General features: G+C 49.9%; 2 protein-coding genes and 2 non-coding genes across 5 annotated transcripts; 3 read left to right on the plus strand and 1 right to left on the minus strand.

Annotated features, from left to right (window-relative positions):
- Window positions 1–1,361: 1,361 nt before the first annotated feature.
- On the plus strand, window positions 1,362–13,060 carry PKLR (pyruvate kinase L/R). 2 transcript variants are annotated; one of them, XM_066261879.1, is made up of 11 exons: window positions 1,362–1,460; window positions 2,052–2,234; window positions 6,481–6,572; window positions 6,661–6,792; window positions 6,905–7,091; window positions 7,480–7,750; window positions 7,862–8,012; window positions 8,293–8,445; window positions 8,540–8,706; window positions 10,052–10,233; window positions 11,000–13,060. In XM_066261879.1, exons 2-11 carry the CDS (start codon window positions 2,144–2,146, stop codon window positions 11,104–11,106), a joined length of 1,533 nt encoding a protein of 510 aa, XP_066117976.1. In that variant the 5' UTR covers window positions 1,362–1,460; window positions 2,052–2,143; the 3' UTR covers window positions 11,107–13,060. The 2 variants fall into 2 exon arrangements, with proteins under 2 accessions (XP_066117976.1, XP_066117975.1); XM_066261878.1 differs by having other exon boundaries at window positions 1,381–1,479.
- A 35-nt stretch (window positions 13,061–13,095) lies between these two features.
- Window positions 13,096–25,261, minus strand: HCN3 (hyperpolarization activated cyclic nucleotide gated potassium channel 3). Its single transcript, XM_066261877.1, has 8 exons — window positions 24,761–25,261; window positions 19,196–19,625; window positions 18,148–18,309; window positions 17,141–17,359; window positions 16,574–16,720; window positions 15,922–16,162; window positions 14,905–15,069; window positions 13,096–13,796 (listed from the first exon to the last, which is right to left on the minus strand). The coding sequence occupies exons 1-8, from the start codon at window positions 25,042–25,044 to the stop codon at window positions 13,096–13,098; spliced, it is 2,349 nt and encodes a 782-aa protein (XP_066117974.1). The 5' UTR covers window positions 25,045–25,261.
- On the plus strand, window positions 14,403–14,509 carry LOC136327932 (U6 spliceosomal RNA). Its single transcript, XR_010729985.1, has one exon. It is a non-coding gene; the product is annotated as a U6 spliceosomal RNA (small nuclear RNA).
- LOC136327939 (U6 spliceosomal RNA) lies at window positions 20,475–20,577 on the plus strand. Its single transcript, XR_010729992.1, has one exon. It is a non-coding gene; the product is annotated as a U6 spliceosomal RNA (small nuclear RNA).
- Window positions 25,262–27,217: the final 1,956 nt, after the last annotated feature.

Raw genomic sequence — 27,217 nt, forward strand, 5'->3', positions numbered from 1 at the left:
TTCCCATCCCCTTTCCTCAGGCTCGTCACTACCCTAAATCCCATGCTTTCCAGAATCATCTAGGGCTAACTTCAGTACATACAAAAGAAAAGGGGTCACCTGACCAGATGATGGATAGAGCATGCCAGGTTCGAAGCCCCAAGGTCACCAGCTTGAGTGCAGGCTCATTTGGCTTGAGCATGGGGTTGCTGGCTTGAGCAAGGGATCATTGGTTCGGCTGGAGCCCCCAGTCAAGACACGTATGAAAAAGCAATCAATGAGCAACTAAAGTGACACAACTACGAGTTAATACTTTTCATCTCTCTCCCTTTTTGTCTGTCTTTCTCTCACTCACTAAAAAAGAAGAAAAAGAAGAAAGGAAGGAAAGAAGGATGGAAGGAAAGAAGGAAGGAAGGAAGGAAGGAAGGAAGGAAGGAAGGAAGGAAGGAAGGAAGGAAGGAAAAAAAGGGGGACATATCACTGGCAAAAAAAAAATCTCTATTCAGGTGAATGGATTGAAAATTTGTCAGGAAATACAGATGAGAGAAGGCAAATGCCAGGAGACAAGGGAAGGGCCCTGGCCAGGTAGCTCAGTTGGTTAGAGCATTGTCCCCATACACCAAGGTTGCAGGTTGAATCCCAGGTCAGGGTACATCCAAGAATCAACCAATGAATGCATAAATAAATGGAACAATAAATTGATCTCTCTCCCTGTCTCTGTTTCTCTTTCGCTTGCTCTCTCCCTCTCTCTCTAAAAATTAATCAACTAATAAATAATTTTAAAAATAAAAAAAAAAGCAAGGAAAGAGAACCAGTAGGTCTGTGGGAGGGCCTCTCTGTGGGGACAGGGGCGGCCTACTGGGTGTGTCCCTTTTCTTCTTTCTGGCTCCCTTAGATAAGACCAGCAGTCTTGTCATCCTCTCCCCCTCCCCACCTCACCCCGCCCCCCGGTCTCCAGTCCGAGCAGCCCCAGCCCACACTGTGGAAGCATGTCGATCCAGGAGAAGAACACACAACCCCAGCAGCTTTGGTCATGGATCTCTAAGTCGCAAAGAGACTTAGCAAAGTCCATCCTGATTGGGGCTCCAGGAGGTAAAAAGAACCAACATAAGTCAGTGAAAAGAGGGGGAGGATGAGGGTAGAAATGGCGAGGGGAGTGGAGGGTACAAACAATGCATACCTACTGCTGTCAAAGAAGGGTTGGGAGGGTCTGTGTTCATCAGAGTCTCCCCTATGTTAACTTATGGACCCTGGTCTGGGCCTCTCCTCCCAGCCCCTAGCAGCAGAGGGGAAGCTTGCAGCATGGGAGCCATGGGGCAATCCCATGGTTCCTGGACTCTGACCCCTGGTGCACAGGGCTTCCAGTGACAGGGGAGACACTGGTGACACTTTAACCAATAGGCAGAACTGATCCTCAGCTGAGCCGGGCCTTACACCTCTGACAGCCTGACAGTGTGGAACAAACCACCAGAGACTGGCAGGTGGGCAGTAGCATGGAAGGTATGGCTAGAGTGGCTCCTCTGGGCTGAGTCAAGCTACAGGGACTTCAGGACCAGGAGTAGCATTGAAGGGACTGAGGAAACTCCTAGGAGGGGGTGGAGAAGCCAGAAATTGGAAGGAAGACAACAGGACCTTAGGAAAGGGAACTGGGTGATTCTGGGCCTGGAAAATGAGGGGCTACTGTGGACTAGATAGCAATGGGGAGCTGAGTCTGAGGGAAGTTAGCAGCTGAAGGGCAAGAAGTCAGGGTTTGTGGGGGATCAGATAGCTAGACTTGAGCCTGAAATTAGTCAGACCTGGATGTGAATCCTGTCTCTGTTACTTAGAAGCTATATGATATTGGGCAATTTATTTAATCTTTCTCTTCCTTGTCTATAAAATGAGGATCATTGTAGAGCATTTAATAGTACCTGCTTGATAGGATCCTTACGACTATGTAAGATAATGCATGCATAATGCCCAGCTCATAAGAAGGACTCAACAAAAACTGGAGAGCTGAGGGAAGGAATAGAGGGTATGCTGAGATGAAAGGGAGGAGAGGCACGTGCCCATGAAGCCCCTTTCTACTGCAGGGCCAGCGGGGTACCTGAGGCGGGCGAGCGTGGCCCAACTGACCCAAGAGCTGGGCACTGCCTTCTTCCAGAGGCAGCAGCTACCAGCCGCAATGGCAGACACCTTCCTGGAACACCTCTGCCTGCTGGACATCGACTCAGAGCCTGTGGCCGCTCGCAGTACTAGCATTATTGCCACCATAGGTAAGCACTCTCTATTCCCCTCAACATCACAGGCCCTCTGGGGCGCTTCTCAAGGTGCTTCCTCATCTTATGTCTTCTTTGAAACCACTCTATGCTTGCCAGAGTCATTCATTCAACAAATATTTGTTGAGCACTTGGTAGATAAGGTTTTAGGTCCTGAGAGTAGATCAGTGAAGTAAACAGAAAAAGATCACCATCTTTGGGGAGCTGACAATGTAGCTGGGTGAGAAAATAAATAATAAACAATAAATTATTTAGTATGTTAGACAGTGATAAATACTATGGAAAAAAGAGCAACAGAGCATGGTGAGAGGTATCAGGGATGCCTGGGTGGGAGGCAGGCTGCAATCTTAAAGAGAAAGTCAGAGCCTGACCAGGCGGTGGCGCAGTGGATAGAGTGTCGAACTAGGATGGCAAAGACCCAGGTTCGAGACCCTGAGGTCACCAGCTTGAGCACGGGCTCATCTGGTTTGAGCAAAAGCTCACCAGCTTGGACCCAAGGTCGCTGGCTCCAGCAAGGGGTTACTCGGTCTGCTGAAGGCCCGCAGTCAAGGCACATATGAGAAAGCAGTCAATGAACAACTAAGGTGTCACATGTGCAACGAAAAACTAATGATTGATGCTTCTCATCCCTCCATTCCTGTCTGTCTGTCCCTGTCTATCTCTCTCGCTGACTCTCTCTCTCTGTCTCTGTAAAAAATAAAATAAGCCTGACCTGTGGTGGCACAGTGGATAAAGCATCAACCTGGAAATACTGAGGTTGCCGATTCAAAACCCTAGGCTTGCCTGGTCAAGGCACATATGGGAGTTGATGCTTCCTGCTCCTACCCCCCCCTTCTCTATAATAAATAAATAAAATCTTTAAAAATAATAATAAAAATAAAAAAATAAAATAAAATAGCCCTGGCCAGATAGCTTGGTTGGTTCGAGCACCATCCTGATGCGCAGAGGTTGCGGGTTCGATCCCAGGTCAGGGCACATACAGGAGCAGATTGATGCTACTGTCTCTATCTTCCTCCCTCTCTAAAATCAATCAATAAAAATAATTAAAAAAAATAAAATAAAATAACTAAAATAAAAGAAGTGGTGGAGGAAAAAGGTTCTTCCCCTTATTAAAAAAAAGAGAGAGAAAAAGAGAGAGAGAGAGAGAGAGAGAGAGAAAGTCAGAGAAGCCATTATTTTGAAAATTAGACCTGAGCAAAGACTTGAGAGAATGAGCCATGCAGATATCCGGGGAAGAGAGTTACAGGCAGAGGGAATGGTCAGCTCAAAGATCCCAAGTCAAGGAGGCTGAGAGGGCTAGAAACCATCAGGGGGGGAAGAATATCAGAAATAAAGGGATTGCAGGAGAGGGGGAGCTCATGTAGGACTTAGTAGAATTTTTAGAGTTTAAATCTGAGTAAATGGGAAACCACTGCAGAGTTTTGAGTGGGGGAAATGGACACACTCTTACTTATGCTTTAATAGAGCCAGCTGGCTGCTGTATTGAAAATAGAGTGGGGGGAGAAGCTGCTCCTGCAGTATTTCTGGGTCAGACCAGGTGGTGGCAGTGGAGTTGGTGAGAAGAGATCAGATTTTATTGAATATAAACTGTAATTGAAAAATAAAAATTAAATGAAAAAAGTGATCAGATTCTGAATGTATTTTGAAGGATTTCCTGATGTGGGGTGGGGTGAAGGTGAAAAAAGAATCAAGGATGACTCCAAAGGTTTTTGGTGTGAGGAACTAAAAGGATGCATTATCAACTGAGCAGGAAAGACTGTGGTGGAAACGTTTGTGGGGAAGAGATCAGGTGTTCAGTTTGGGGAAAGCTCAGGTTGAGATGCATATTAGACACTCCAAGTGTGAGACAGAGTAGGCAATCAGATATATGAGTCTGGGTTTGGAAGAGAAGTCTGAATTGGAGATTAAATTTGGGATACAAAATTGGAGATATAAGTTGTCAGTATATAGATGGTATTTAAAGTTACAACACTAGTTGAGACCACGAGGGGAGTGAATGTGAAATGACAAAGAACAGACTGGGATATCTAATGTTAAGGCAAGGGAGGAGCAAGTGAGGCTGAGAAGGAGAGCCAGTGAAGTGGAAGTGAATCAAGAGAGTGTGGAGTCCTGGAGGCCAAGTGAAGAATGTACGTCAAGGACATGTGTCCAATGCTGCCGATAGGTCGGGGAAGATGAAAACTGAAAATTTTTTTTCTTAAATATTTATTTATTGATTGATTTTTAGATAGAAGAGGAGAAGCAGGAAGCATCAAGTCTTAGTAGTTGCTTCCCATATGTGCCAAGCCCAGGGTTTCGAACCAGCGACCTCAGCGTTCCGGGTCGATACTTTATCCACTGTGCCACCACAGGTCAGGACTGAAACCTGACCATTAGATTTAGTAGCAACACGACAATTCTTGGTGATGTTAACAAGAACAGATGTAGTGGAGAGATGAGGGGGACATCTAACTGGAGTAGGTACAAATAGGGGTTGGGGAACTAGAAGCAACAAGTACAGATAACTCTTATTATAATGAGTTTTGCTGTAAAAGAGAGCAAAGAAATAGGACTGTAGCTGCAGGGGAATAAGAGAATTTTAAAAAAGATTTTATTTATTCATTTTAAAGAGGAGAGAAAGAGAGAGAGAAGTGGAGGAGGAGAGGAAGCATCAACTCCAATATGTGCCTTGACTAGGCAAGCCCAGGGTTTCGAACCAGCGACCTCAGTGTTCCAGGTTGAACTTTATCCACTGCACCACCACAGGCCAGGCCAGGAGAATTTTTTTATGATGAAATAAATAACAGCAGGTTTACATGCTGATGAAAATGATCCAATTAAAAGGAAAACATTGATGACATAGAGGACTGGAACATGGCGGAATCTAAGCTGGAGACCTAATGCATAAGTGAAAGAGCTGGCTTTAGGTAGGGGCTGGAGAGCATAGCCAGCTGGTTCTCAGTTACACAACTGCCCTGTCAGCAGAGCAGAAATGGGTTAGAGCCTGACCTGTGGTGGCACAGAGGATAAAGTGTCAACCTGGAACACTGAGGTCACCAGTTCAAAACTCCGGTCTTGCCTGGTCAAAGCACATATGGGAGTTGATACTTCCTATTCCTTCCCCTTCTCTCTCTCTCTTTCTTCTCTCTCTAAAAATGAATAAATAAAATCTGCCTGACTAGGCAGTGGTGCATTGAACTGGGACGCAGAGGACCCTGGTTCAAAATTCGAGGTCGTAGGCTTAACCTGGGCTCATCTGGCTTGAGCACAGGGTCACTGGCTTGAGTGTGGGATCAAAGACATGAACCCATGGTCGCTGGCTTGAAGCCCAAGGTTGCTGGCTTGAGCAAGGGGTCACTTGCTCTGCTGGAGCCCCCCCTCCCATCAAGGCACATATGAGAAAGCAATCAGTGAATAGCTAAAGAGCCGCAATGAAGAACTGATGCTTCTCATCTCTCTCCCTTCCTGTCTGTCTGTCCCTATCTGCCCCTCTTTCTGTCTCTGTCAATAAATAAATAAATAAATAAAATCTAAAAAAAGAAAAAAGAAAAACAAATGGGGTAGACTTCAATTCTCCTCAATCAGAATGAGGCCTATCAGCTACACAGCCCCCGTGCCCTAAATGCCCTGCTGTACCCACCCCATATACTGCGGTTACTCCCACACTGCCCCATTTAATCACTGAAGACAGTTACCTCACACCAAGCTGAGAACACCCCCCTCCAAGCGCGCGCAAACACACACACACCCGTGTTGGCGTGTGTTGGCTGGAGAGGGGAATGGAGTTTCTAACCAGGTTGATCTGGCAATAAAGGTCAGGTAACAAGGCTTCTGTGGCATGCGGCGTCTCCGAGGGTGGTCGTGAGTTTGGTTGTTTCTCAGGTTTTTTTTTTTTGTTTGTTTGTTTTACAGAGACAGAGAGTCAGATAGAGGGATAGATAGGGACAGAGGGACAGACAGACAGGAATGGAGAGAGATGAGAAGCATCAATAATCATTTTTTCGTTGCGACACCTTAGTTGTTCATTGATTGCTTTCTCATATGTGCCTTGACCGTGGGCCTTCAGCAGACCGAGTAACCCCCCGCTCGAGCCAGTGACCTTGGGTCCAAGCTGGTGAGCTTTTTGCTCAAGCTGGCACCCCGGGGTCTCGAACCTGGGTCCTTCCGTATCCCAGTTCGATGCTCTATCCACTGCGCCACCGCCTGGTCAGGCTGTTTCTCAGGTTTTGGGGAATAGTTGTCTGAGTGGGATCTCTGATTCCAGGGCCGGCATCTCGCTCCGTGGAGCGCCTCAAGGAGATGATCAAGGCCGGGATGAACATTGCGCGACTCAACTTCTCCCACGGCTCACACGAGGTTCAGGAAGGCGGGCGGCGGTGGGGCTAGAGGATGCCCCGAGTCCTGGCCATCTTCCCCTGAAATCCCCGCTCGGTTCTGTCCTCAGTACCACGCTGAGTCCATTGCCAACGTCCGAAAGGCGGTGGAGAGCTTTGCCACTTCCCCGTTCAGCTACCGACCAGTGGCCATAGCTCTGGATACCAAAGGACCGGAAATTCGCACTGGGATCCTGCAGGGGGTGAGAGGCGGGTCCAGCCCTGGCTAGGTCGCTGGGGCCTTCAGGGGGCGGTAGGGCGCGGAGGCGGAGCGCGGGGAGAAGCGGCACTCAGAACTCGTGGCTCCGCCCCCAGGGCCCCGAGTCGGAAGTGGAGCTAGTGAAGGGCTCCCGCGTGCTGGTGACTGTGGACCCGGCATTCCGGACGCGGGGTGATGCGAACACCGTGTGGGTGGACTACCCCAACATCGTCAGAGTCGTGCCAGTGGGGGGATGCATCTACATTGACGACGGGCTCATCGCCCTAGAGGTCAAGAAAATCGGTGCGGACGCTCCTCTCGCCCTGTCCGCTCTCTGAGCTGGACGCTCTCTCTCCCCTCTGGCTCCTGCATTTGCCCTGTACACCCACCACACCTTCCCCGGGTCGGCGTCCTTCTCCACTAGTCCCAGGAGTCCCCAGCATCCAGATTCCTGGGCTCACCCTAGCTTGAGGCTGGACTGACGGGGTAGTCATTTCTTCCACAGACGTCCACCCGATGCCTATTAAAGTACGGAGCCCAGGCCGAGGGCGTACAGAGGAATAGAGTAGTCCGTGGTTCCTAATCTGTTGGCGGGGGTGTGGAGTGGGGGTGTCCAAGCCCCTGTTCCCTATTCTGTGAATCTGCCCTCGGCCTCACCCCTGACCTGGGCTGGCTCTTTTCGTGCCCACAGGCCCAGAGGGGCTGGAGACCGAGGTGGAGATTGGCGGTGTCCTGGGCAGCCGGAAGGGCGTGAATTTGCCTGGCGCCCAGGTAGACTTGCCCGGCTTGTCCGATCAAGATGTACGGGACCTACGCTTTGGAGTGGAGCATGACATAGACATCGTCTTTGTCTCTTTTGTGCGGAAAGCCGGCGACGTGGCTGCAGTCCGGGCTGCTCTGGGGCCCGAAGGACAGGCCATCAAGATCATTAGCAAAATCGAGAACCACGAAGGCGTGAAGAAGTGAGGCTTGCTCTTTGTCCCTACCAGACCCTTAACTAACCCTATAGTTCCTCCTCTTCTCCCATCTCCTCTCCTGGCTCTTCCTCAACCCTGACTCCCCCAACCGCCCAGGTTTGATGAAATCCTGGAGGTGAGTGATGGCATCATGGTGGCACGGGGTGACCTGGGCATCGAGATCCCAGCTGAGAAGGTTTTCCTGGCTCAGAAGATGATGATTGGACGCTGCAACTTGGCGGGCAAACCAGTTGTTTGTGCCACACAGGTCTGGAGTGAGCCTGGAGAGGGCTGGGGCACTCTGTAGGTTTGAGGACAACTGAGGGTAAATACCTGTACTTTCGGTCTGTAAGACCTTCCTCTTAGAAAGAGATATTGTGACAACCCCCCCTCCCCCCGTTTTCAGATAAGGAGACTGAACAGCCAGGGTCAACTGTTTGTGACTGTGACCCTGACTTTCAGGGCACTCTGAGAATGTGGATGTCAGAGAAGTAGCTTCCCTGATCAGGGTATGACTCCTACAGCTCTGACATCCTGATGTTCCCCAGATGCTGGAGAGTATGATTAGTAAGCCCCGGCCAACACGGGCAGAGACGAGCGACGTGGCCAACGCTGTGCTGGATGGTGCAGATTGCATCATGCTGTCGGGGGAAACTGCCAAGGGTAGCTTTCCTGTGGAGGCTGTAATGATGCAGCATGCGGTAGGAGCTCAGAATGCAAGGCAGATGGGCTGGACAGCCAAACCCCTGCCAGACCCCAGTGCCCCTGCCCAGCCTGACCTCCTGGTGCCTGCAGATTGCCCGGGAGGCAGAGGCTGCAGTATACCACCGGCAACTGTTTGAGGAGCTGCGGCGGGCAGCACCACTGAGTCGTGATCCTACAGAAGTGACTGCCATTGGCGCTGTGGAGGCTGCCTTCAAGTGCTGTGCTGCTGCCATCATTGTGCTGACCAAAACTGGCCGGTGAGGGAGATACTGGGAATACCAAGACAAGCCTTTGGGTCAGGGGAAGGCTGGGATGGGCCACAGGCTTGGGTTTTGTCTTGTCATAAGAGATAAAAAGTATCATTCTGGGGCAAGAGGAGAGGTAGCTATGAGATTTGGAGGCCAGGAGAGGGAGATCTTGGAGCACAATAGGAATTGTGCCAGTGAACTCCAGGGTGGTGTTGGAGGAGGTGGTGGCATCATTGAGAGCATTGGCTTCCAGGCCATTTGGGTTCCTAGGACTCAGAGGCAGGTTCTCTGCATCTAGCTCATAAAGCCTTATATGGCTGAGGTATTGCAGAAGGGTCCAGAAGGTTTGAGATCAAGTCTTTGCTCTGAAATGACACCTTGAGTAAGTCACCCAGGCTGTATAAGCCTTCGTTTCCTCATGGGCTTGTGAGGATTAACCACAGACATTAGTACTACAATCCTAGGTGTATAAAGGTACCTTCTCAGAAGGGCTTTGTTTCTCAAAGAGGTCATTCCTTATTATTTCATTTGATACATATTTTATTATCTCATGTCTTCCTTGTGTGGTGAAAAGGGTAGGCATTCTTCTTTTTTTTTTTTTTTTTTTTTTTTGTATTTTTCTGAAGCTGGAAACGGGGAGGCAGTCAGACAGACTCTCGCATGTGCCCGACCGGGATCCACCCGGCACACCCACCAGGGGGCGATGCTCTGCCCATCTGGGGTGTCGCTCAGTTGTGACCAGAGCCAGTCTAGCTCCTGAGGTAGAGGCCATGGAGCCATCCTCAGCGCCCGGGCCATTTTTGCTCCAATGGAGCCTTGGCTGCGGGAGGGGAAGAGAGAGACAGAGAGAAAGGAGAGGGGGAGGGGTGGAGAAACAGATGGGCGCTTCTCCTGTGTGCCCTGGCTGGGAATCGAACCCGGGACTTCCGCACGCCAGGCCGACGCTCTACCACTGAGCCAACCGGCCAGGGCCAGGGTAGGCATTCTTTTTTTTTTTTTTTTTTTAATATTTTATTTATTGATTTTTAGAGAGAGAGAGAGAGAGAGAGAGAAGGGGGAGGAGCAGGAAGCATCAACTCCCATATGTGCCTTGACCAGGCAAGTGCAGGGTTTCGAACCGGCAACCTCAGTGTTCCAGGTCGATGCTTTATCCACTGCGCCACCACAGGTCAGGCCAGGGTAGGCATTCTTATACCCACTTTACAGGTGAGAAAAACCAGGGCTCAGAGAAATATGACTTACCCAGCTTGGGTCACATAGCTTGTTGATGACATCTGGAACCAGAACCCAAACTCTGTTTTCCTGATTCAGCACTCTTTCACTGTTCTGGGCTGACCCTTTCTGCTTCCTTCAGCTCAGCCCAGCTTCTGTCTCGGTACCGACCTCGGGCAGTGGTCATTGCTGTCACCCGTTCTGCCCAGGCTGCCCGCCAGGCCCACCTATGCCGAGGAGTCTTCCCCTTGCTTTACCTTGATCCTCCAGAAGACATCTGGGCAGATGATGTGGATCGCCGGGTTCAGTTTGGCATTGAAAGTGGTGAGCTATCTAGACTTCCTCCTCACCCACCCTTGGATTTATATCACAAGTCCTCCCATCCCACACTCCACACCCACCCAAAGGGCCTTGCCTCTATCCTCTCGTCCCAGATTTACTCTGTGAGATTCACTAAGACTCAGATATTTTTACCTCCATGGGACATGCTGAGAGAGAGTAGGGAGAGAGGTCAGGGCCATCCCTAAAAAGCCAGCCCAATTATTGCCTGAACTAGATGGCTAGAGCCTGATGTGACATATTTCATTTGATGTATCCTTTATCATCTCACATCTTCTTTGTGCGGTAAGGAGGGTAGGCATTCTTATACCCACTCTACAGGTGAGAAAAACCAAGTCTCAGAGAAATATGACTTACCCAGCTTGGGTCACATAGCTTGTTGGTGACATCTGGAACCAGAAGCCAGAAGATGAAAGGAATAAAGGGACCCAGTCCCCTACAGCTGGAACTAAAATCTAATTTAAAACTATGATTATACCCCACCTCTTCCTACTGGTCTTCCCGCAACACAGGCGGACAGACTTGAAGCTTAGCAACATTCCACGTCACCCCTGGACACACCTGCTGCTTTAATATAACGCACTTGTCACATTTCTTGTGGTGCTACCGTGGCACACATTGTACAGTTTACCTCAGGCACCTCATTCCCTACAGGCTAGCCCTGAGGTGGTAGAAGGTGGTGGCTGGTTCTCATTACAGGGCTGGCCTGGGTCCCTCAGTGGCTGATTGTCATCTTCTTCCCCTCCCCCAGGAAAGCTTCGTGGCTTTCTCCGTGTTGGGGACCTGGTGATTGTGGTGACAGGCTGGCGACCTGGCTCTGGCTATACCAACATCATGCGGGTGCTAAGCATATCCTGAGATGCCCCTCCCCCTCTGACCCAGCCTGCTCTGGACTCCATCCCTCCTCCCTCTTCCCTCCACGCCCCGATGCCCTTCATCTGTCTTCTCTACTCAGTCCTGGGTATCTGAGGCTGCATCTGCCATCTAGCCCCATTCCTGGCTTCCTCTTCCCCCTCTCCATTTCACTCAGGCCCTTAGAGTCTGTTCAATTAAGCACTGGTCATCCGGCAGCATCAATCATGCAGTGCCTGCACACAATGCTCTCAGCTGGACCCTAAGATGCTCTGAGCCTTTAATCCCAGCTTAACTGGTTGATTCTATTTTCCCAGGCTTCCCACACCTGGGGGTAGGGGAGAGGGGAACAGGACAATCATGTTCAATCTCCACAAATTCACTGTTTTAGAAATAGTTTATATCCTTGTAGTCTGCTGTTCTCATATGTGGCCTTCATGGTAATGTGGTTATCTCTGGAGGACCTCTTCCTTTATTGTAACTAATAGTGATATCAAAGTGCTACCCTTTGAGGGAAGCTAGGGTAGATGGATTATGGGGAATACATCTTACCACTGTCTTCACAACCTGTGCTGGGATTGCAGACCATTCCCTGGCTGCTCTCAGGGCTATCTCATGCCTTGCTAGGTGAGTTGCCTCCTCCCGCACCCAGAAGTTCCTTTCATGCTCACTTTGTTCCAACACACAAACTAGGAGCCAAATCAGTGTTTCTATTTTCTTTTTAAACCCAGCTGTTTGGAAGCAATTATAAAACTTCCCCCACATATCCAGTATCCCAGAACTCCTCACCCAGGAGCAAAGGAGATTTGGGGTCCTGGCTCCACATTCTTTGATGCTGTAGAATAGACATGGAGACAGGGCTGGGGTAAGGGATTTCTCTTGTCCCTGAGAAGGCAGAGGTGCTGGCCAGCCTGCCCTTTCCCAGGCTCAGATGCCTTGGGCCCTGCCCTTACTCCTGCACCAACAGCAAACTCAGTAGAGGAAAAAACCTAAAAGAAAGAACAGCCCCTCCCCACCCCACCCCTCAGGTGGCCCTTCTGCCCCTACCTAGATAGGGAGAGGATTCCAGTGTTGCTGCTGATGGAGCTGGACAAGGACCAGAGGAGCTGGCATGGGGGTTTTACCCCTTCCTTTCTCCCTACTAGGAGGGCATAGGAGGAATGGATGGAAAAAATAGATGAATAAAATGAATCCATAATAAAGTAGCAAATTAATAAATATAATTATTAAATAATTGAATAAAAAATAAGGAAGAGAAGAAGGAAAGAAAAAAGTGCCATCTAAGGATTCAGCTACTTGCCCCTCATCTGGGAGGATCTAGGCTGGCACAGTAAATAAGGAGATGTCAAACATCCCTTAGCTTCAATGGGGACACCACTGGGGCAGGGACACAGGGAGGAGGTGGCTCCCAGTTTACAGAGACAGATCTACCACAGAGACAGAGTGCAGGGAACTTGGCAGGAGACATGCTCCTGTTCAGGGAGTACAGACAGGGAGGGCCTACACATGGCAGTGAAGGTAGATGCCCACTTTGGGGACCCAAAACATTTGTTGACAGCAATGGGGGCTGGCTATGCTAGGAGGAAGGGAAGATAACCAATCCAGGCAGAACCTGCAAGGTTATGGGCGGGGAATCAGACATCTAGTTACTTGGCAGTGATGGCAGTGGCAAGTGCTTGTGCTTAATAAGGTGGGATCCTGGGCCTGGGCCTGCGCCTGGCAGGACCATGGCTGGGGGAATACTTCATCAGAGTGCTTAGAGTCACCTCTATTTGGCAGTGGAGACAGTACCTGGAACATGGTAGGCACTCAGTACATTTGATGAATGGGTGAATGAATTAGGCTGCAGGGTGCCTGAGCTGAAGGCAGAAACTATCTTCTTGGCAGTAAGGGGAGGTATTCCCATAGGGCAGTGTTTTAGGTCCTCTTGGCTTTCCCTAAGAGGTGTCTGCCCTCAGGGAAACACTACTGCACCAGAGAGCTTACCTAAGGGTTTCACATGTTGGCAGAGAGCTGGGGGCCCTTAGGAGTAGCTGGCTCAGGCGCTGGTGGCCTGGAGGCCTGGGCTGTCCCTGGAAACTTGGCCAGGAGCCCTGAGGGGGCCAGGCGTTCACTTCTTGAGCTCTTGCGCCCAGGAGAGCCATCTCCTGCTGCCCGCTGAGGCAGAGAGGGTTGGGAGGCTGAGAGTGGGCGGCCTCGAGGTCCTAGTCGACGTACACCTCCTCCTGGGGGGGGCCCCAGCAGGGATACCTGGGAACGCCCAGCCCGGGATAGGCTGGCGTGGAGGGTTCGGGCAGGTGGGGCGGGCAGGCGGGAGGTAGATGCCCATGGCCCCTGAGCCAGCAGAGGGCCAGCTCGAACAGGCACCAGTGGAGAGGCTGGGGAGCCTGATGAGCGTCGAGCAGAGCGAGCAAGGAAGGTGGCTGGAGAGTCGGGGGAGAGGGGCAGGGGTCCCTGCTGATGAGTCAGGGCAATGGCCACATTGGAGGTCATGGCGGCTGCCTGCAGGGGCGCACGCACCAGTGGCTCCCACAGCACTGGTTTTCCGCTGAGCCGAGCTCCTGTGCCTGGGGCCAAGCCCCAAACACCTCGAGCCATGTCCCTGTCATGTTGCACCAAATGCTGCTCCACGAGTCCCCCACTGCTGCCTGGACTTCGCTCAGAGCGCTTCCTCTGCAGTATGGAATTTTTCTTACCTAGAGATTGTCCCAGGAGAGAGGAGTGAAGGATAAGAAAGGAATCTAAGATCAAGGTTGAATATCAAAGAGTGTGAGGGTCAGGTGATGGTGGTGGATTGAAGATAGGGGATGAAGGTCAAGAATATGGAGATGTTGACCTGTGGTGGCGCAGTGGATAAAGCATCGACCTGGAAATGCTGAGGTTGCCGGTTCAAAACCCTGGGCTTGCCTGGTCAAGGCACATATGGGAGTTGATGCTTCCAGCTCCTCCCCCCTTCTCTCTCTCTCTGTCTCTCTCCTCTCTCTCTCTCTGTCTTTCCCTTTCCTCTCTAAAATGAATAAATAAAAAATTTAAAAAAAAAAAAAAAAAAAAAAAAAAAAAGAATATGGAGATGTTGCCTGACCTCTGGTGGCGCAGTGGATAAAGCATCGACCTGGGAACATTGAGGTTGCCGGTTCAAAACCCTGCACTTGTCTGGTCAGGGCATATGTGGGAGTTGATGCTTCCTGCTCCTCTCCCCTTTCTCTCTCTCTCTCTCTCTCTCTCTCTTCCTCTCCCTCCCTCCTCTCTAAAATAAATAAATAAAAATAAATTCTTAAAAAAAAAAAGAATATGGAGATGTAGTGCTCGCTTCAGCAGCACATATACTAAAACTGGAACAATACGGAGAGGATTAGCATGGCCCTTGTGCAAAGATGACACACAAACTCATGAAGTGTTCCATAGTCTTGGGTGATGGGCACACAGTAATCAATAGCTCAGATGCTATAGAAATGTTTACCTAAAACCTATAAATTCTTGTTGATCAATGCCACCCATTAATTTTAATTTCTAAATTGAAAAAAGAATATGGAGATGTAGATGAGGATGAGGGGTTGGGAGATGAGGTTGGAAGAAAGAGGGTCAGGAGATGAGAGTATGAATCAGAGATGGTAAGGGTCAGGGACTCAGAGAAAGACTCAGGGCAATATCTCTAGGGGTAGGAGATACTGAGTGACAAGGACCACGAGCCACAGTACTGAAAGGCCTAGGGGTGCATTTGCTGGGACTGGGGCGGGCTTCTTGCTATGGAGATGGGTGGGGGCCCAGGGTGGACCCAGAGAAGACACAGTAGACAGGTCTCACCAATGCGGCGCAGCCGGTCCATGGCCACAGTCTCAAAGGCCCGGCGCATCATGGGGAACTCCTCGAGCACAGCATTGAAATGGTCCACGCTGAGTGAGTAGAGGCGGCAGTAGGTGTCGGCCCGGACGCTGGCTGTGCGCCGGCCCCGAGTCAGCAGACAGATCTCTGCCAAAGTTGGGAGGAGGCCTTCAGAACCAGTGTCCCCAGAACTCCCTCTCACTGGGCCTGCAGCAGCTGACCCAGCTTCCTCAGGCTCCTCCCCAGATGGAAGAAACTAATGATTATTCACCCGCCCCAGAGTCCTTATATACTCCAAGCACTGTCACTGTCCAGACTTGCACTACTGTCCTCACTCTCTCCAAGTTAAAGCGGACAATCAGGCAGGTCTTGCTGGCCCCCACACTCCCTGTTATTCTTTTCCACTTTAATTCTGACCCCACCTCTACTGCTCTAGCACAAAGGGTAGCTCTGGGGAAATACCCCTTCAAATGAACACCAAGGACAGCTCAAAAGTAGAAAAGCAGTGCCAAAGGGCAAAGGGCAACATGAGAGAAATGCTGGAGGGTGGCAGGTGGTTTGGAGACTGTGAGAGATTATATGAGCTTCAAGTCACTCTGGGAAACAGCTGGCAGAACTACCCCCACTGTCATAGGCTGGGCCCCTGAATCCCACCACCAAGGAGTCACCAAGCTCAAGCCCCTGGGACAGCACTGCTTTATTTCTCTCTGTCCCTAATTTCATAGGATCCTCAGATTTCACCAATTATGGGTTCTAAATAGCCCACTGGCCCACCAATAATTGGTTCTAAATAGCCCACTGGCCTAGAAATGTTCAACCTGGCTGTGCAATGGAATCTCCTAAGAAGCTTCTTAAAAATACAGAGCTCCAGGCCCCAGGCCAAGATTCTGATTAAGTAGGCCTGAGGAGGGGCTGGAACTGGTGATTCTGCAGACTCAGGGGAGCAATCACCCTCCATCCTGTGCTCTAGTCCCCTCACCCTCCCTGAGGGCTGCTGACCCCCAAAGTAGGATCCATCAGTGAGGCGGGTGTCCCGGGCGCCACGTGCCAGCACACTGAGCAGCCCATGCTGGATGAAGTACATCTTCCTGCCCACGGAGCCCTCACGCACCACGAGGTCCCCTGGCTGGAAGACCTCAAAGCGCAGCTTAGTGAGCACTGCTGTGACGAAGCTGGGGTCAGCATGGGCGAACAGTGGCATGTGGGCCACTAGGCCCCTGCAGGTGAAGTTAATGATCTCCTAGGAAGAAGAAGGGCCTGTCAATGAGGCTGTGCCCCCTGCCATGAGGTGCCCTTATCGAGTTCATCTGTCCCCAGATGCCCCACCCCCAGGGTCATGATCTGCAAGGATGGGGATGCCTCAGTGGACCTGAGACCATCCCTGCCTTCAGAGCTCTCCCAGGAGCCCTCAAAGGACTATCTCCCCCAAAACAGAGATCCCTGCTGCCCCTCCCCATGTACACTTCATCCTATAAGATCTTTAAGAAAGACCTTAAAAAAAAAAAAAAAAAAGAACAACCTTAGTTCCTGGAAGCCCCCCAAAGGCCTGGCCTTCCATGGGGCCCTCTGCTGATCAATAGCCCAAACCCAGATGGTACCCTAGAAGCCCAAGTCCATGAACAGCCCCCTCCAGGGCCCGACCCCGACCTACCTCCCGAAGCGGCTCGCTCAGCTCGCCTAGTATGTTCTCCTCATCGAACATTTTCCCCTGGTAGCGGTGCTCATAGTACTCATGGATGCGCTGCCGGGTGTCAGCTGGCAGCTTGTGGAAGGACATGTACTGCTCCACCTGCTTGTACTGGAGGGCCAGCCAATGGCCGGCAGGCATGAGGACACAGAGACAGATGTGAGGCCAGAACAGTGGAGGAGGGTGTATGTGGAGGAAGGTCACAGACATGGACCAAACCCAGAGAAGTAATACATGGAGAAAGAAGGGGGCACCTAGGGCGACAGAAGGGCATATGGATAACAGTAGATACAGGGATGACACAAAGTGCAGTCACAGGAAAACCCAGACACAGGCAGAAGAGGGGTCCAAGGACAGAGGCATAATTCCAAACAAGGAAAAGGTACACAGAGGGACATGGGACAAATTAACATAGGGCAAGTAAAGACACAGAGAACCAATGGGGGTAGCGTCAGAATGGGCCTCAAGTTCAGCTACGCAGCCTCCAGGACCCCTTCATGCCCACCCTTTCCTTCTCCTGTCCCTGCTGACCTTCTCTTGGTACTGACGCCGGGAGGAGTCCAGGGACTGGATGAGGGCAGTGGCGTGGCCAATGAACATGGCATAGCAGGTGGCGCCCACAATCATGCTGAGCATGGTGAGCCAGACGTCAGGCATGCCTACAGGTGCCTGCTGCCCATAGCCAATGCACAGCATGTGGCTCATGGCCTTGAACAGGGCATGAGAATACTGGCGGCCCCACGAGTGGTTCTGGAGAACAAAGTATTGCACAGCTGGGCAAAGGGCCCTCAGAGCCTTATTCTCCTCCTGACCCCTTTTTTCTCTTTTAGTCCTTCTGCCTGCCCTCTTTACTTCAGATCTACCTCCAGGAGGCACTTAAGTTTTGGGAAGCCCTGAGGCAGAAACGGCCCCTTTTGCAGCTTGGGAGCCTCAGTTTCTGCCTAAGTTTCCTTCCCTGTCTGCTCCCTCCAACAAAACTCTGGGTCTCTTCTGGCCGCTTGGCTCAGTGGTAGAGCATCGACCTGGCGTGCAGAAGTCCCGGGTTCGATTCCTGGACAGGGCACACAGGAGAGGCGCCCCTCTGCTTCTCCACCCCTCCCCCTCTCCTTCCTCTCTGTTTCTCTCTTCCCCTCCCGCAGCCGAGGCTCCATTGGAGCAAAAGATGGCCCGGGCGCTGGGGATGGCTCCTTGGCCTCTGCCCCAGGCGCTAGAGTGGCTCTGGTCGTGACAGAGCAACGCCCCGAATGGGCGGAGCATCGCCCCCTGGTGGGCATGCCGGGTGGATCCCGGTAGGGAGCATGCGGGAGTCTGTCTGACTGCCTCCCCATTTCCAGCTTCAGAAAAATACAAAAATAAATAAATAAATAAATAACCTCTGTGTCTCTTTCCCCTCTCCTCTCCCTTCCCCACCTCCTCACTCCTGTCTTCTCTTGGTATATCTCCATCATCCCCCACCTCTTGCCCACTGTGGTCATCCCACTACTCAGGAAAAAGAGCCCTCAGAATGCCCAGAGAGGTAGAACTGGGGGATTTCTCACCACCATGTGGTTGATGGAGACCCAGCAGTCAGGAGGGAAGTCCTGCAGCATGGGGACCAGGAACTGCAGACAGCCATCCCAGTGACATAGCAGCAGCATCATCCCGATGAGGTTGAAGATGCGAACGACAGCACTGGCCAGGTCATAGGTCATGTGAAAGATCTAAGGATTCCGAGGAGGGGCCGCTGTGGACAGGAACCCTTCCTGACAGTCCTCCATTCCCAGCCTTACAAATTCTCTTTAAACTTCTCTCTAGCCGCACAAATTTTAAAGATGTGGCTATTATTTCTACAGAGCTTTAAGCACTGCTAATTCAAAGCTGTGCTGCTACTCTCAGAGATTGGAAAATTGCTGCCAATTATGTGCTCAAAATCACACCATGTCACAGCAGAAGCAAAAAGCTCTGCTGCAGAAGCTGCCCAGGTATCACCTGAAAAAGAGGACATTTAACAGTGTAATGTCCCCAGGGCATGTATATAAGGATTAATGCCAGCAGCCCTCCACCTCTCCAAAGATAGTAGGTAATTTGCTAAGAACTTACTATGTGCCAGCATCACTCTAAGTGCTTCACAGGTATTAACTCCTATAATCTTTATAACCTTATCATACATAAACATATTTAATATTCTCACTTTATAGAAGAGGAAACCAAGTCTCATATAGTAAATGGTAAAACTGGGATCTGATCACAATGAGATTGCAGAGCCCACACTCTAAACCGCTAAATTCTGCTGCCCTAAAGCTGAAACTCCAGCCTCTTCCACACTCTGCAATTCCCAGCTCTCCTCCCAAATCTTCCTCCCAGAGTCCAACTAACCCTCAAGTATTTATCCAGCAGTTGTGCTCCACCCCCCTGCACCACCATCCTGACCTCAAGACCCCAACCCTGAGCCCTCATTCTGTTCCTGCTTCTCCCTCACCAACATTGGAGAGAGCCCACCCTCGGAAGCTCCACATGTCTGCCCACCCCATAAAGTCACTAGGAGTCCCACCCACAGCACTGTCTCGGAGAAGTCTGTGAGTCCCACTGCCCACTTCCCCACCCCACCTCCTCCCACTGGTGTATGTAGCGGATGAGGCGGGAGAGGCGGAGCAGCCTCAGGAGGCTGAGGATCTTCGTGAAGCGCACTATGCGTAAGGCGCGCGCTGTTTTGTAGACCTCAGTGTCCAGTCGTGATTCCAACTCCACCACCAGGAAGATGTAATCCACAGGGATAGAAGAGATGAGGTCAACTAGGAACCAGGTGCGCAGGTAGCGTATGCGGATGGCCTGTGGTGACAGCAGAATCTCAGCGCCTTCCTCCACCACAATGCCCGTGCGGAAGTTGAGCATCAGGTCCAGCAGGAAGAAAGTGTCAGAGAGGACGTTGAAGACAATCCAAGGTGGGGAGTTTTCCTCCTTGAAGAAAGTGATGCCTACAGGCAGCACAATGAGGTTCCCCACCATCAGCAGGAGCATGATCAGGTCCCAGTAAAACCTAAGGTAGGGGTGGGATAGGGAGTAAGACCACAGTGATATTTCATCAGCCACCTAGATTAACAGCAGATGATCTGACCCTGCCAAGAGTGGACAAGGATACAGAGAAAGGGGTTGGCCATTTACAGCTATTAGGAGTGTAAATTGGTACCACCATTTAGCAAAATAGTTTGTCATTATTTAGTAAAATTAAATATTTGCATTCCCAGCAATTCCATATAGACATTTGAGGAGCTATATACAGGAATATGAGTCTAGAAACAATCTGGATGTCTATCAGTAGAGAAATGTAGCTAAGTAAGATAAATACAATGTAATATATTCATGCCCTGGAATACTATACAACTGTAAAATCATGCAATTATAGCTACACTCTCCAGTAGAAATGAATCTCACAAATTTAATGTGGAGCAAAAGAAGCAAGATATAAAAGTTTACACACTGGAAAATTCCACATGAACAAAGTTCAAAAACAGCAAAACTAAACTGCATAATTTAGGTATTCTATGGATGGTAAAGCTATAAAGAAAAATAAGAAAATGAGTGCCATAAAAGTTACAGTAGGGGGCTGGAAAAGGAATGTGAGAGCAGTAGGAAGGTTTCTGGGGTGCCATCAAGGTAGTCTCTCTTGACCTAATAGTTGTTACACGGGAGTGTGCTTTAGAATTCCTCTTTCAAATGTGTGTGTGTGTGTGTGTGTGTGTGTGTATCTCCACTATATAGTAAACTACTCTCTCTCTATATCTACTGTATAGATAAATATACTATGTATCTATATCTCCTTACTATGCAGGGTCAGGTAAACCTAGGTTTACAGTAGTTCCTATGGAAAATGATGCAATAATTAAGCTCGCTTCAGCAGCACACATACTAAAATCGAAACAATACAGAGAAGATTAGCATGGCCCCTGCACAAAGATGACATGTAAATTCGTGAAGCATTCCATTAAAAAATGCAATAATTAGGCCTGACCTGTGGTGGCGCAGTGGGATAAAGCATCGACCTGGAACACTGAGGTTGCCGGTTCGAAACCCTGGGCTTGCCTGGTCAAGGCACATATGGGAGTTGATGCTTCCTGCTCCTCCCCTTTCTCTCTCTCTCTCTCTCTCTCTCTCTCTCTCTCTCTCTCCCCTCTCTCTAAAAATCAATAAATAAAATATTTAAAAAAAAATGCAATAATTAGCCTGACCTGTGGTGGCTCAGTGGATGAAGCGTTGACCTGGAACACTGAGGTCGCCGGTTCGAAACCCTGGGCTTGCCTGGTCAAGGCACATATGGGAGTTGATGCTTCCTGCCCCTCCCCCTTCTCTCTCTCGCTCTCTATTCCTCTTTCCCTCTCTCTTTCTCTCCTCTCTGAAAAATTAATAAAGTCCTTAAAAAAATTTTAAAAATGCAATAATTAATAATACAAGAATAAACTCTGTGTTTTGCATTCTCACAATTGTAAACCTATTTTTGCCCCACCCTACATACAATATATATGTAATATACTTATTATATATATGATCTATGTCACTATTATGAAATAATTTTATTTTTATATAATTATTTTTATTGATTGATTTTAGAGAGAAAGGGTAAGGGAGAGAAAGAAAAAAAATGGATTTGTTGTCCCATCTATCTATGCATTCATTGGTTGATTCTTTGTTTTTTAATTTTTTAAAAAATTTTATTCAGAAAATTAAATTTAATAGGGTGACATTGATCAATAAGAGTACACAGGTTTCAGGTAAATGTTTGTATAGCATTTGAACTGTTGATTATGTTGGATACTCATCACCTAAAATCAAATCATTTTCCATCACCATATATGTGTCTCTCTTTACTCACTCCTCCCACCCCTCCCCCACATCTCTCTTCCCCGGTAACATTTTTAATGTTTATTTAAAAAATTTTTTTAAATATTTTTTAACAAAAGAGAGAGACAGACAGACAGACTGGAAGGGAGAGAGATGAGAAGCATCAGTTCTTCATTGCAGCACCTTAGTTCACTGATTGCTTTCTCATAAGTGCCTTGATAGGGGGATGAGGGGTGGGCTCCAGCTGAGCCAGTGACCCCTTGCTCAAGCCAGGGACCTTGGGCTCAAGCCAACAACCTTGGGCATCAAGCCAGAAACCTTTGAAGTTCAAGTCAGCAACCATGGGGTCATGTCTATGATCCCATGCTCAAGCCGACGACCCTGTGCTCAAGTTGCTGAGCCTGCGCTCAAGCCAATGAGCATGTGCTCAAGCTAGTGACCTCAGAGTTTCAAACCTGGGTCTCCTGCATCCCAGGCAGACACTCTATACACCGCACCACCGCCTGGTCAGGTTTAATATTTATTTTATTGATTTTAGAAAGAAAGAAAGGGAGAGAGACAGGAACATCGATCTGTTCCTATATGTGCCTTGATTAGGTATCAAATGGCAATCTCTGTGCTTGAGAACAATGCTCTAACCAACTGAGCCACTTGGCCAAGGCCACTGATTGACCAGTGATTGAACCCGCAACCCTGGCATATCAGGACGTTGCTCTAACGGTTAGAGTCTAACCAACTGAGCTACCTAGCCACAGCTTGAAATAAAGTGACCTTGACTGGGTGGCTTAATGGATAAAGTGTCATCCTGGCACACCGAGGTCACGGGTTCAGTTCCTGGTCAGGGCATGTGCAAGAAGCAATCAACAAATACACAACTAAACGGAACAACTTTGTGGAACAGTGAGTTGATACTTCTCTCTCTCTCTCTTTCTCTCCCTTCCCTACCTTTCTTCCTCTTTCTCAAATCAATGAAAAAAATTTAAAAAGTCAAAGTATCCTATGCTAATCTCACAAGGTTGAAAAATATATGCACTGTGACAAGGGACGTGATAGTGCCTTACAAGCACTAGTTAGTGTTATGACTTACCACTTTTCATCCTGAGATTTCTGAAGCCCATTGGTGGTCTAGGACATCATGCTCTCCCCAGCCTTCCCTGCCCCAGTTCTTCTCCCAACACAGTGGATCGTTGGTTCCTGTGTCTCTGTTGGGATCTGTTTATCTGTGTCCCAGGGTGGGGTTGGTCTGTCCTGCCTCAAATCTCAACTGAGCTTTTCAGGGACTCCTCAACCCCTCCACAGCACCTCAGGTAGGGCTGCACACACAGAGAAGCTCCATAGATCCTGAAGGAACAAGGTTTGAATTTCTGCACTCCTTTTCTTCCCTAAACTTCCTGTGCCCCCTGAGACTCTAGCTGAGCCCAGCCATGGACATGGGCAGGGGAAAGCCACACTGCTGTGGTGAAAGCTGTGGGGAGAAGAGTTCAGGAAGGAGCTAAGTGAAACCTTCAGTCAGAAAAAAAATTGCTGGAGAATCTGAGGGTTCCAATTAGCAATTTTGTGTGTGTGTGTGTGTGTGTGTGTGTGTGAGAGAGAGAGAGAGAGAGAGAGAGAGAGAGAGAAAGACAGAGAGAGGGACAGATAGGGAAAGAGATGAGAAGCATCAATTCTTTGTTGCAGCACCTTAGCTGTTCATTGATTGCTTTCTCAATGACTGGTGGTTTCCGGCAGAGTGAGTGGCACCTTGCTCAAGTCAGTGACCTTGGACTCAAGCCAGTGACCATGGGCTTCAAGTCAGTGACCTTTGGGCTCAAGCCAGCAACCATGGGGTCATGTCTATGATCCCATGCTCAAGACAGCGACCCTGCATTCAAGCTGGTGAGCCTGCACTCAAGCCAGATGAGCCCATGCTCAAGCTGGCAGCCTCAAGGTTTTGTACCTGGGTCCTCTGCATCCCAATCCGATGCCCTATTCACTGCAACATCATCCAGTAAGGCAGCAATGATGGTTTTAACTCTAGGACACATATAATCATAGCATTGACCCAGGACCCAGCCCCTTCTGACTTTGGTTGCAAAATCAATTACTTCAGCCCCTGAAAGAAGTTTTGTGGTCCCCAAGTCCAGGCTCCAAGCAGCCTCTTAGACAGTGTGCTTTCAGTCAACAAAAAACCCTCAAAGCCCTCTTCCTCTCCCTCCTGGGCCACTGGAGAAATCCCATACTATGAGTGAGGAGAAGAGAGAGAAAAGAGGGTTTGCCTAGCCATAGAGCATCCTCTCAATCTGACTCACAAGCAGTCACAAGTCTGGCGGGTGATGCAGTAGAGAGAATAGAGAATCACAACAATAAGGGGAGACACAGTTTCTGGGGATAGGCCTGAGGGTAAAATGGAGGAAGGAAGGGAGATCCACAGGAGACTAGGAAAAATGAATAACGGGGTGGGAATGAGGCAGTAAAGAAGGTGGGAGTGGAAAAAGCAATGGGAGAAAGGAACATTTAGGGAATGTGTATGAATGTGAATTCAAGATGATGTCTAGGTCTCCAATTGTATTTCCAGACTCCTGATTCACACCTCATCTTCTTGGCTCATTTTGCTCCCCAGGTTAGGTGCTTTGCACACATTCTCAACTCATCCAAAAACTGTCCTTCATTCCTCCAAGGACAGGGCTGCTTTCCTCCCTTAGTGCCCTTGATGTAAAGGTACAGCCAGATAGGGACTATGAAATGGCCCTGCCCTCACTCTCCGTCTTTCTCCCTGGTGTTGGCCGTGCCCCTGTGTTGCTGCTTCAGTCAGTGTGCATCCCAGCCCTGTCCCGCCGCATGCCGCCGTCAGCACCAAGGACAGCTACCAGAACTGCCGTCAGAAAACCCCGCCACCCTTCTTCCAGCGTCCCTATTTTTCCTGGTCGCCTAATCAGCTAAACTAGGCAGATGCTGGGGGTTTGAGTAAGGGGTAAGGGAAAGATAGCAGAGCTCGGTTTCTCCCTTAGGCTGATCCTGAGCTATCGAATATGACATAATTTCCCATATCACCAAAAAGCAGTACTGGAGCAGGCAAGGATTCCTAACTCTAGTATTCCCTGTAGTCCAGGTCGGGTGCTGGGGTCCTGAAAGGGGAAATCCAGGTCTCTGGTGTCTGCTTGTCCCTGCAGGTGCCCCCACCCTGAAAAGTCACCGAGCATTCCCAGGCTAGGTTGGTGGAAGATACTCTGTCACCCCATCGAGGACCCCTGGGCCGGAAATAAAGTGACCGTGGAGGGTGGGGCGGGTTCAGTTCCCTTATCGCGCCTGTGGGGATGTAATCTGTGTTTTCCACCCTCTCTGCTGGGCCCCCAGTACCGGAAGTCGCTGTAGGGATGGATGATCCAGGCCCCCGCTGACTTGACTCGCTCCTGTTCGATTTCCACTGCTTTGTGGCTGCCGAACACGCGAAGGGAGAACTTGTTGACCGTGGGCTGGAGCAGCGTCCCAAGCTGCCTCCTCTTGGGCTCGGGTCCAGATGAGGACCCGGGGATCTGACCCCAGGTGGCAGTCGCAGGCGCCGGGGCAGCAGGAGGCGCGGCCTCCAGCCCAGGGGTCGTCCCGTCGCTGGCCGCCGTCGTAGGCCGCGGCTCCGTCTCCATGACGCCCCACGATTTACACGCTTGGCCTCCCAGACCCTGCCAAGGCCATCCCCGACCCTCCAGGCCCTCCAGGTGTCGGAGCCGGCGCAGCTCCGCGAGCTCGGAACTGAGGCGTAGTCGGCTCGGAACTGCCCGCACGCGGGGCAGAGTGGGTGTGTGGGACAGCCCTCCCTCCCGCTGTGAGCGGGTTGCGCTGCGCCCCCTGGCGAGGTCCGCGGCGAAAACTGGGCAGGGCAGGCGGGACCGGGCTCTCCAGAGTCATCCCCGGAGGGGGCGGAGCCAATTAAGTAGGTATCCGGGAGGGACTCCGAGATGGGCGTGACTTAGCGAAGAAGGGCTGTTGTCCAAGTGGAGGAGGAAGAGAAGGGGAAACTCCACAGGAGCCGTGGAGAGGGCGTGGCCTAGAGTTGATTGGCTTTTATTCACTGATTGCCTGGGAGGTGGAGCCTCTGCAAGTGGCGGGAAAACCGGATGCGGGTTGTAGCTGGTGAAACTAAGGAGGGCGAGGGATTGGGGATCAATGTTAGGGGTGGGGAATGGCTTTTGAAAGTCGCCTGTATTCCACTTTCTCTCAGCGCTCTATAGGCATATTAGACATATTCCTTTCTTCTGTTCTCCGTACTTTTCCCTGGTATTTCACTTTCTGAATTCCTTTTGCCAACCTTCACCAAATGCGACTGCCCGTCACTGAGTGGATGCTGAGGATACAATTGTTTCAGATCTCATCTCTAGGAAACCTAGAGACATTTCCAAATCTCCCTTTCCCAGGTAGGGTCTAGTCTAGAGCTTTACAAAAGTATCCAGTGCATCACTGTCCATAACCACTCTTGTCACAAGGCTGCTGTTATCTATTTACAGGTCTTTTTCTCCCATTAGACTGTGAAGCTCCAAAGAACAGAAGAAGCCTTGCACCTGGCAGTGCTGGACATATAGCAGACACTTAGTAAATGCTTGTTGAATGAATGATCTGGGAAAGTGTTCGTGGAGGAGGAAGTGATTTTGCCATTCTGTCCTCTCAGCCCCTCATTACCCTTCCTCTTCTATTTTAGGGTACTTTTCCAAAACGATTTTTGGCTGAACTAATCTCCACCTGACAATCCTCCATCTCAGCTCCCCTCTGATATTCCAACTTTAATATACTTACCCTCAGGGTTTTTAAAATTTTTCCCTTTGTATTTCTCGATTCCTTCTATAGCGTCTGTAACTCCGCCCAGTTTGTCTCTTTCCTCTTTTTTTTTTAAAGATTCTATTTATTGATTTTAGACAGAGGAGAGAGAGAAAAGAGAATAGGAGTGGAAGCATCAACTCATAGTATAGTAGTTGCTTCTCTTTTTTTTTGTGTGGCAGAGACAGAGAGTCAGAGAAAGGGACAGATAGGGACAGACAGGAAGGGAGAGAGGAGAAACATCAATTCTTCGTTGCGGCTCCTTAGTTGTTCATTGATTGATTTCTCATATGTGCCTTGACCAGGGGGCTACAGCAGACCGAGTGACCCCTTGCTTGAGCCAGCGACCTTGGGCTCAAGCTGGCGACCTCGGGGTCTCAAACCCGGGTCCTCTGCTTCCTACGCGTCCCAGTCCGAGGCTCTATCCACTGAATTTTTCCAATTCAGGAAATTACACTTCTCATGTTTTGTATAAGTACATAACATACAGTTCTCAAGTGATTTCCCCTTTTTCCGCATCCGATTCTCCACTCCTTCCTTCTCAAACCCTTCCTTCACTGCCATGCCCCTGATCCCCACGTGCATAGTTTTAGTCTAGGAAAAAAAAGGTCTCTCTTTGTTGTGGTTAGGCAGCCGAACTGCTTTATGAACTAGATAGTTCCAGGTTATGTTGGAGAATCAGACCTCACCACCAAGCTTCAAAAGGTTTGAGGAGCGGTAACACTCCTTAAATAACAACCTTCTCTTTTAAATATCCAAACCTAATTCAGTCACCTAGGTCTCGTCTCATTAAAGGAGCAAAAGATTGAGGAGGAATAGAAAAGAACACGAGGCGGGGCGGAGACGGCCCAGTAAACCCGAGCAACTCCCTCACGATGCCCATGAACTTCCGCCCTCCACACCTCCTCGGGCTCTCACTGGCTGAGGCCCCGAGCTAGGCGAAGACGCAATGGCGTGCGCGGCCCTAGGGGCGGAGCCCAGAGGTAACTGGGAAGCGACGCAGGACGT

Source organism: Saccopteryx bilineata, chromosome 2, assembly GCF_036850765.1.
Source record: "Saccopteryx bilineata isolate mSacBil1 chromosome 2, mSacBil1_pri_phased_curated, whole genome shotgun sequence".
Lineage (NCBI taxonomy): Eukaryota > Metazoa > Chordata > Mammalia > Chiroptera > Emballonuridae > Saccopteryx > Saccopteryx bilineata.

Coding starts and splice junctions, on each gene's coding strand:
- PKLR (XM_066261878.1), top strand. Junction 7,092..7,479: donor CCTAGAGGTCAAGAAAATCG/GTGCGGACGCTC, acceptor TCGTGCCCACAG/GCCCAGAGGGGCTGGAGACC. Junction 7,751..7,861: donor AACCACGAAGGCGTGAAGAA/GTGAGGCTTGCT, acceptor CCAACCGCCCAG/GTTTGATGAAATCCTGGAGG.
- HCN3 (XM_066261877.1), bottom strand. CDS start 25,044: ATGGAGACGGAGCCGCGGCCTACGACGGCGGCCAGCGACGGGACGACC. Junction 18,310..19,195: donor ACATACACCAGTGGGAGGAG/GTGGGGTGGGGA, acceptor CGGAATCCTTAG/ATCTTTCACATGACCTATGA. Junction 17,360..18,147: donor TCTCCATCAACCACATGGTG/GTGAGAAATCCC, acceptor TTTGTTCTCCAG/AACCACTCGTGGGGCCGCCA.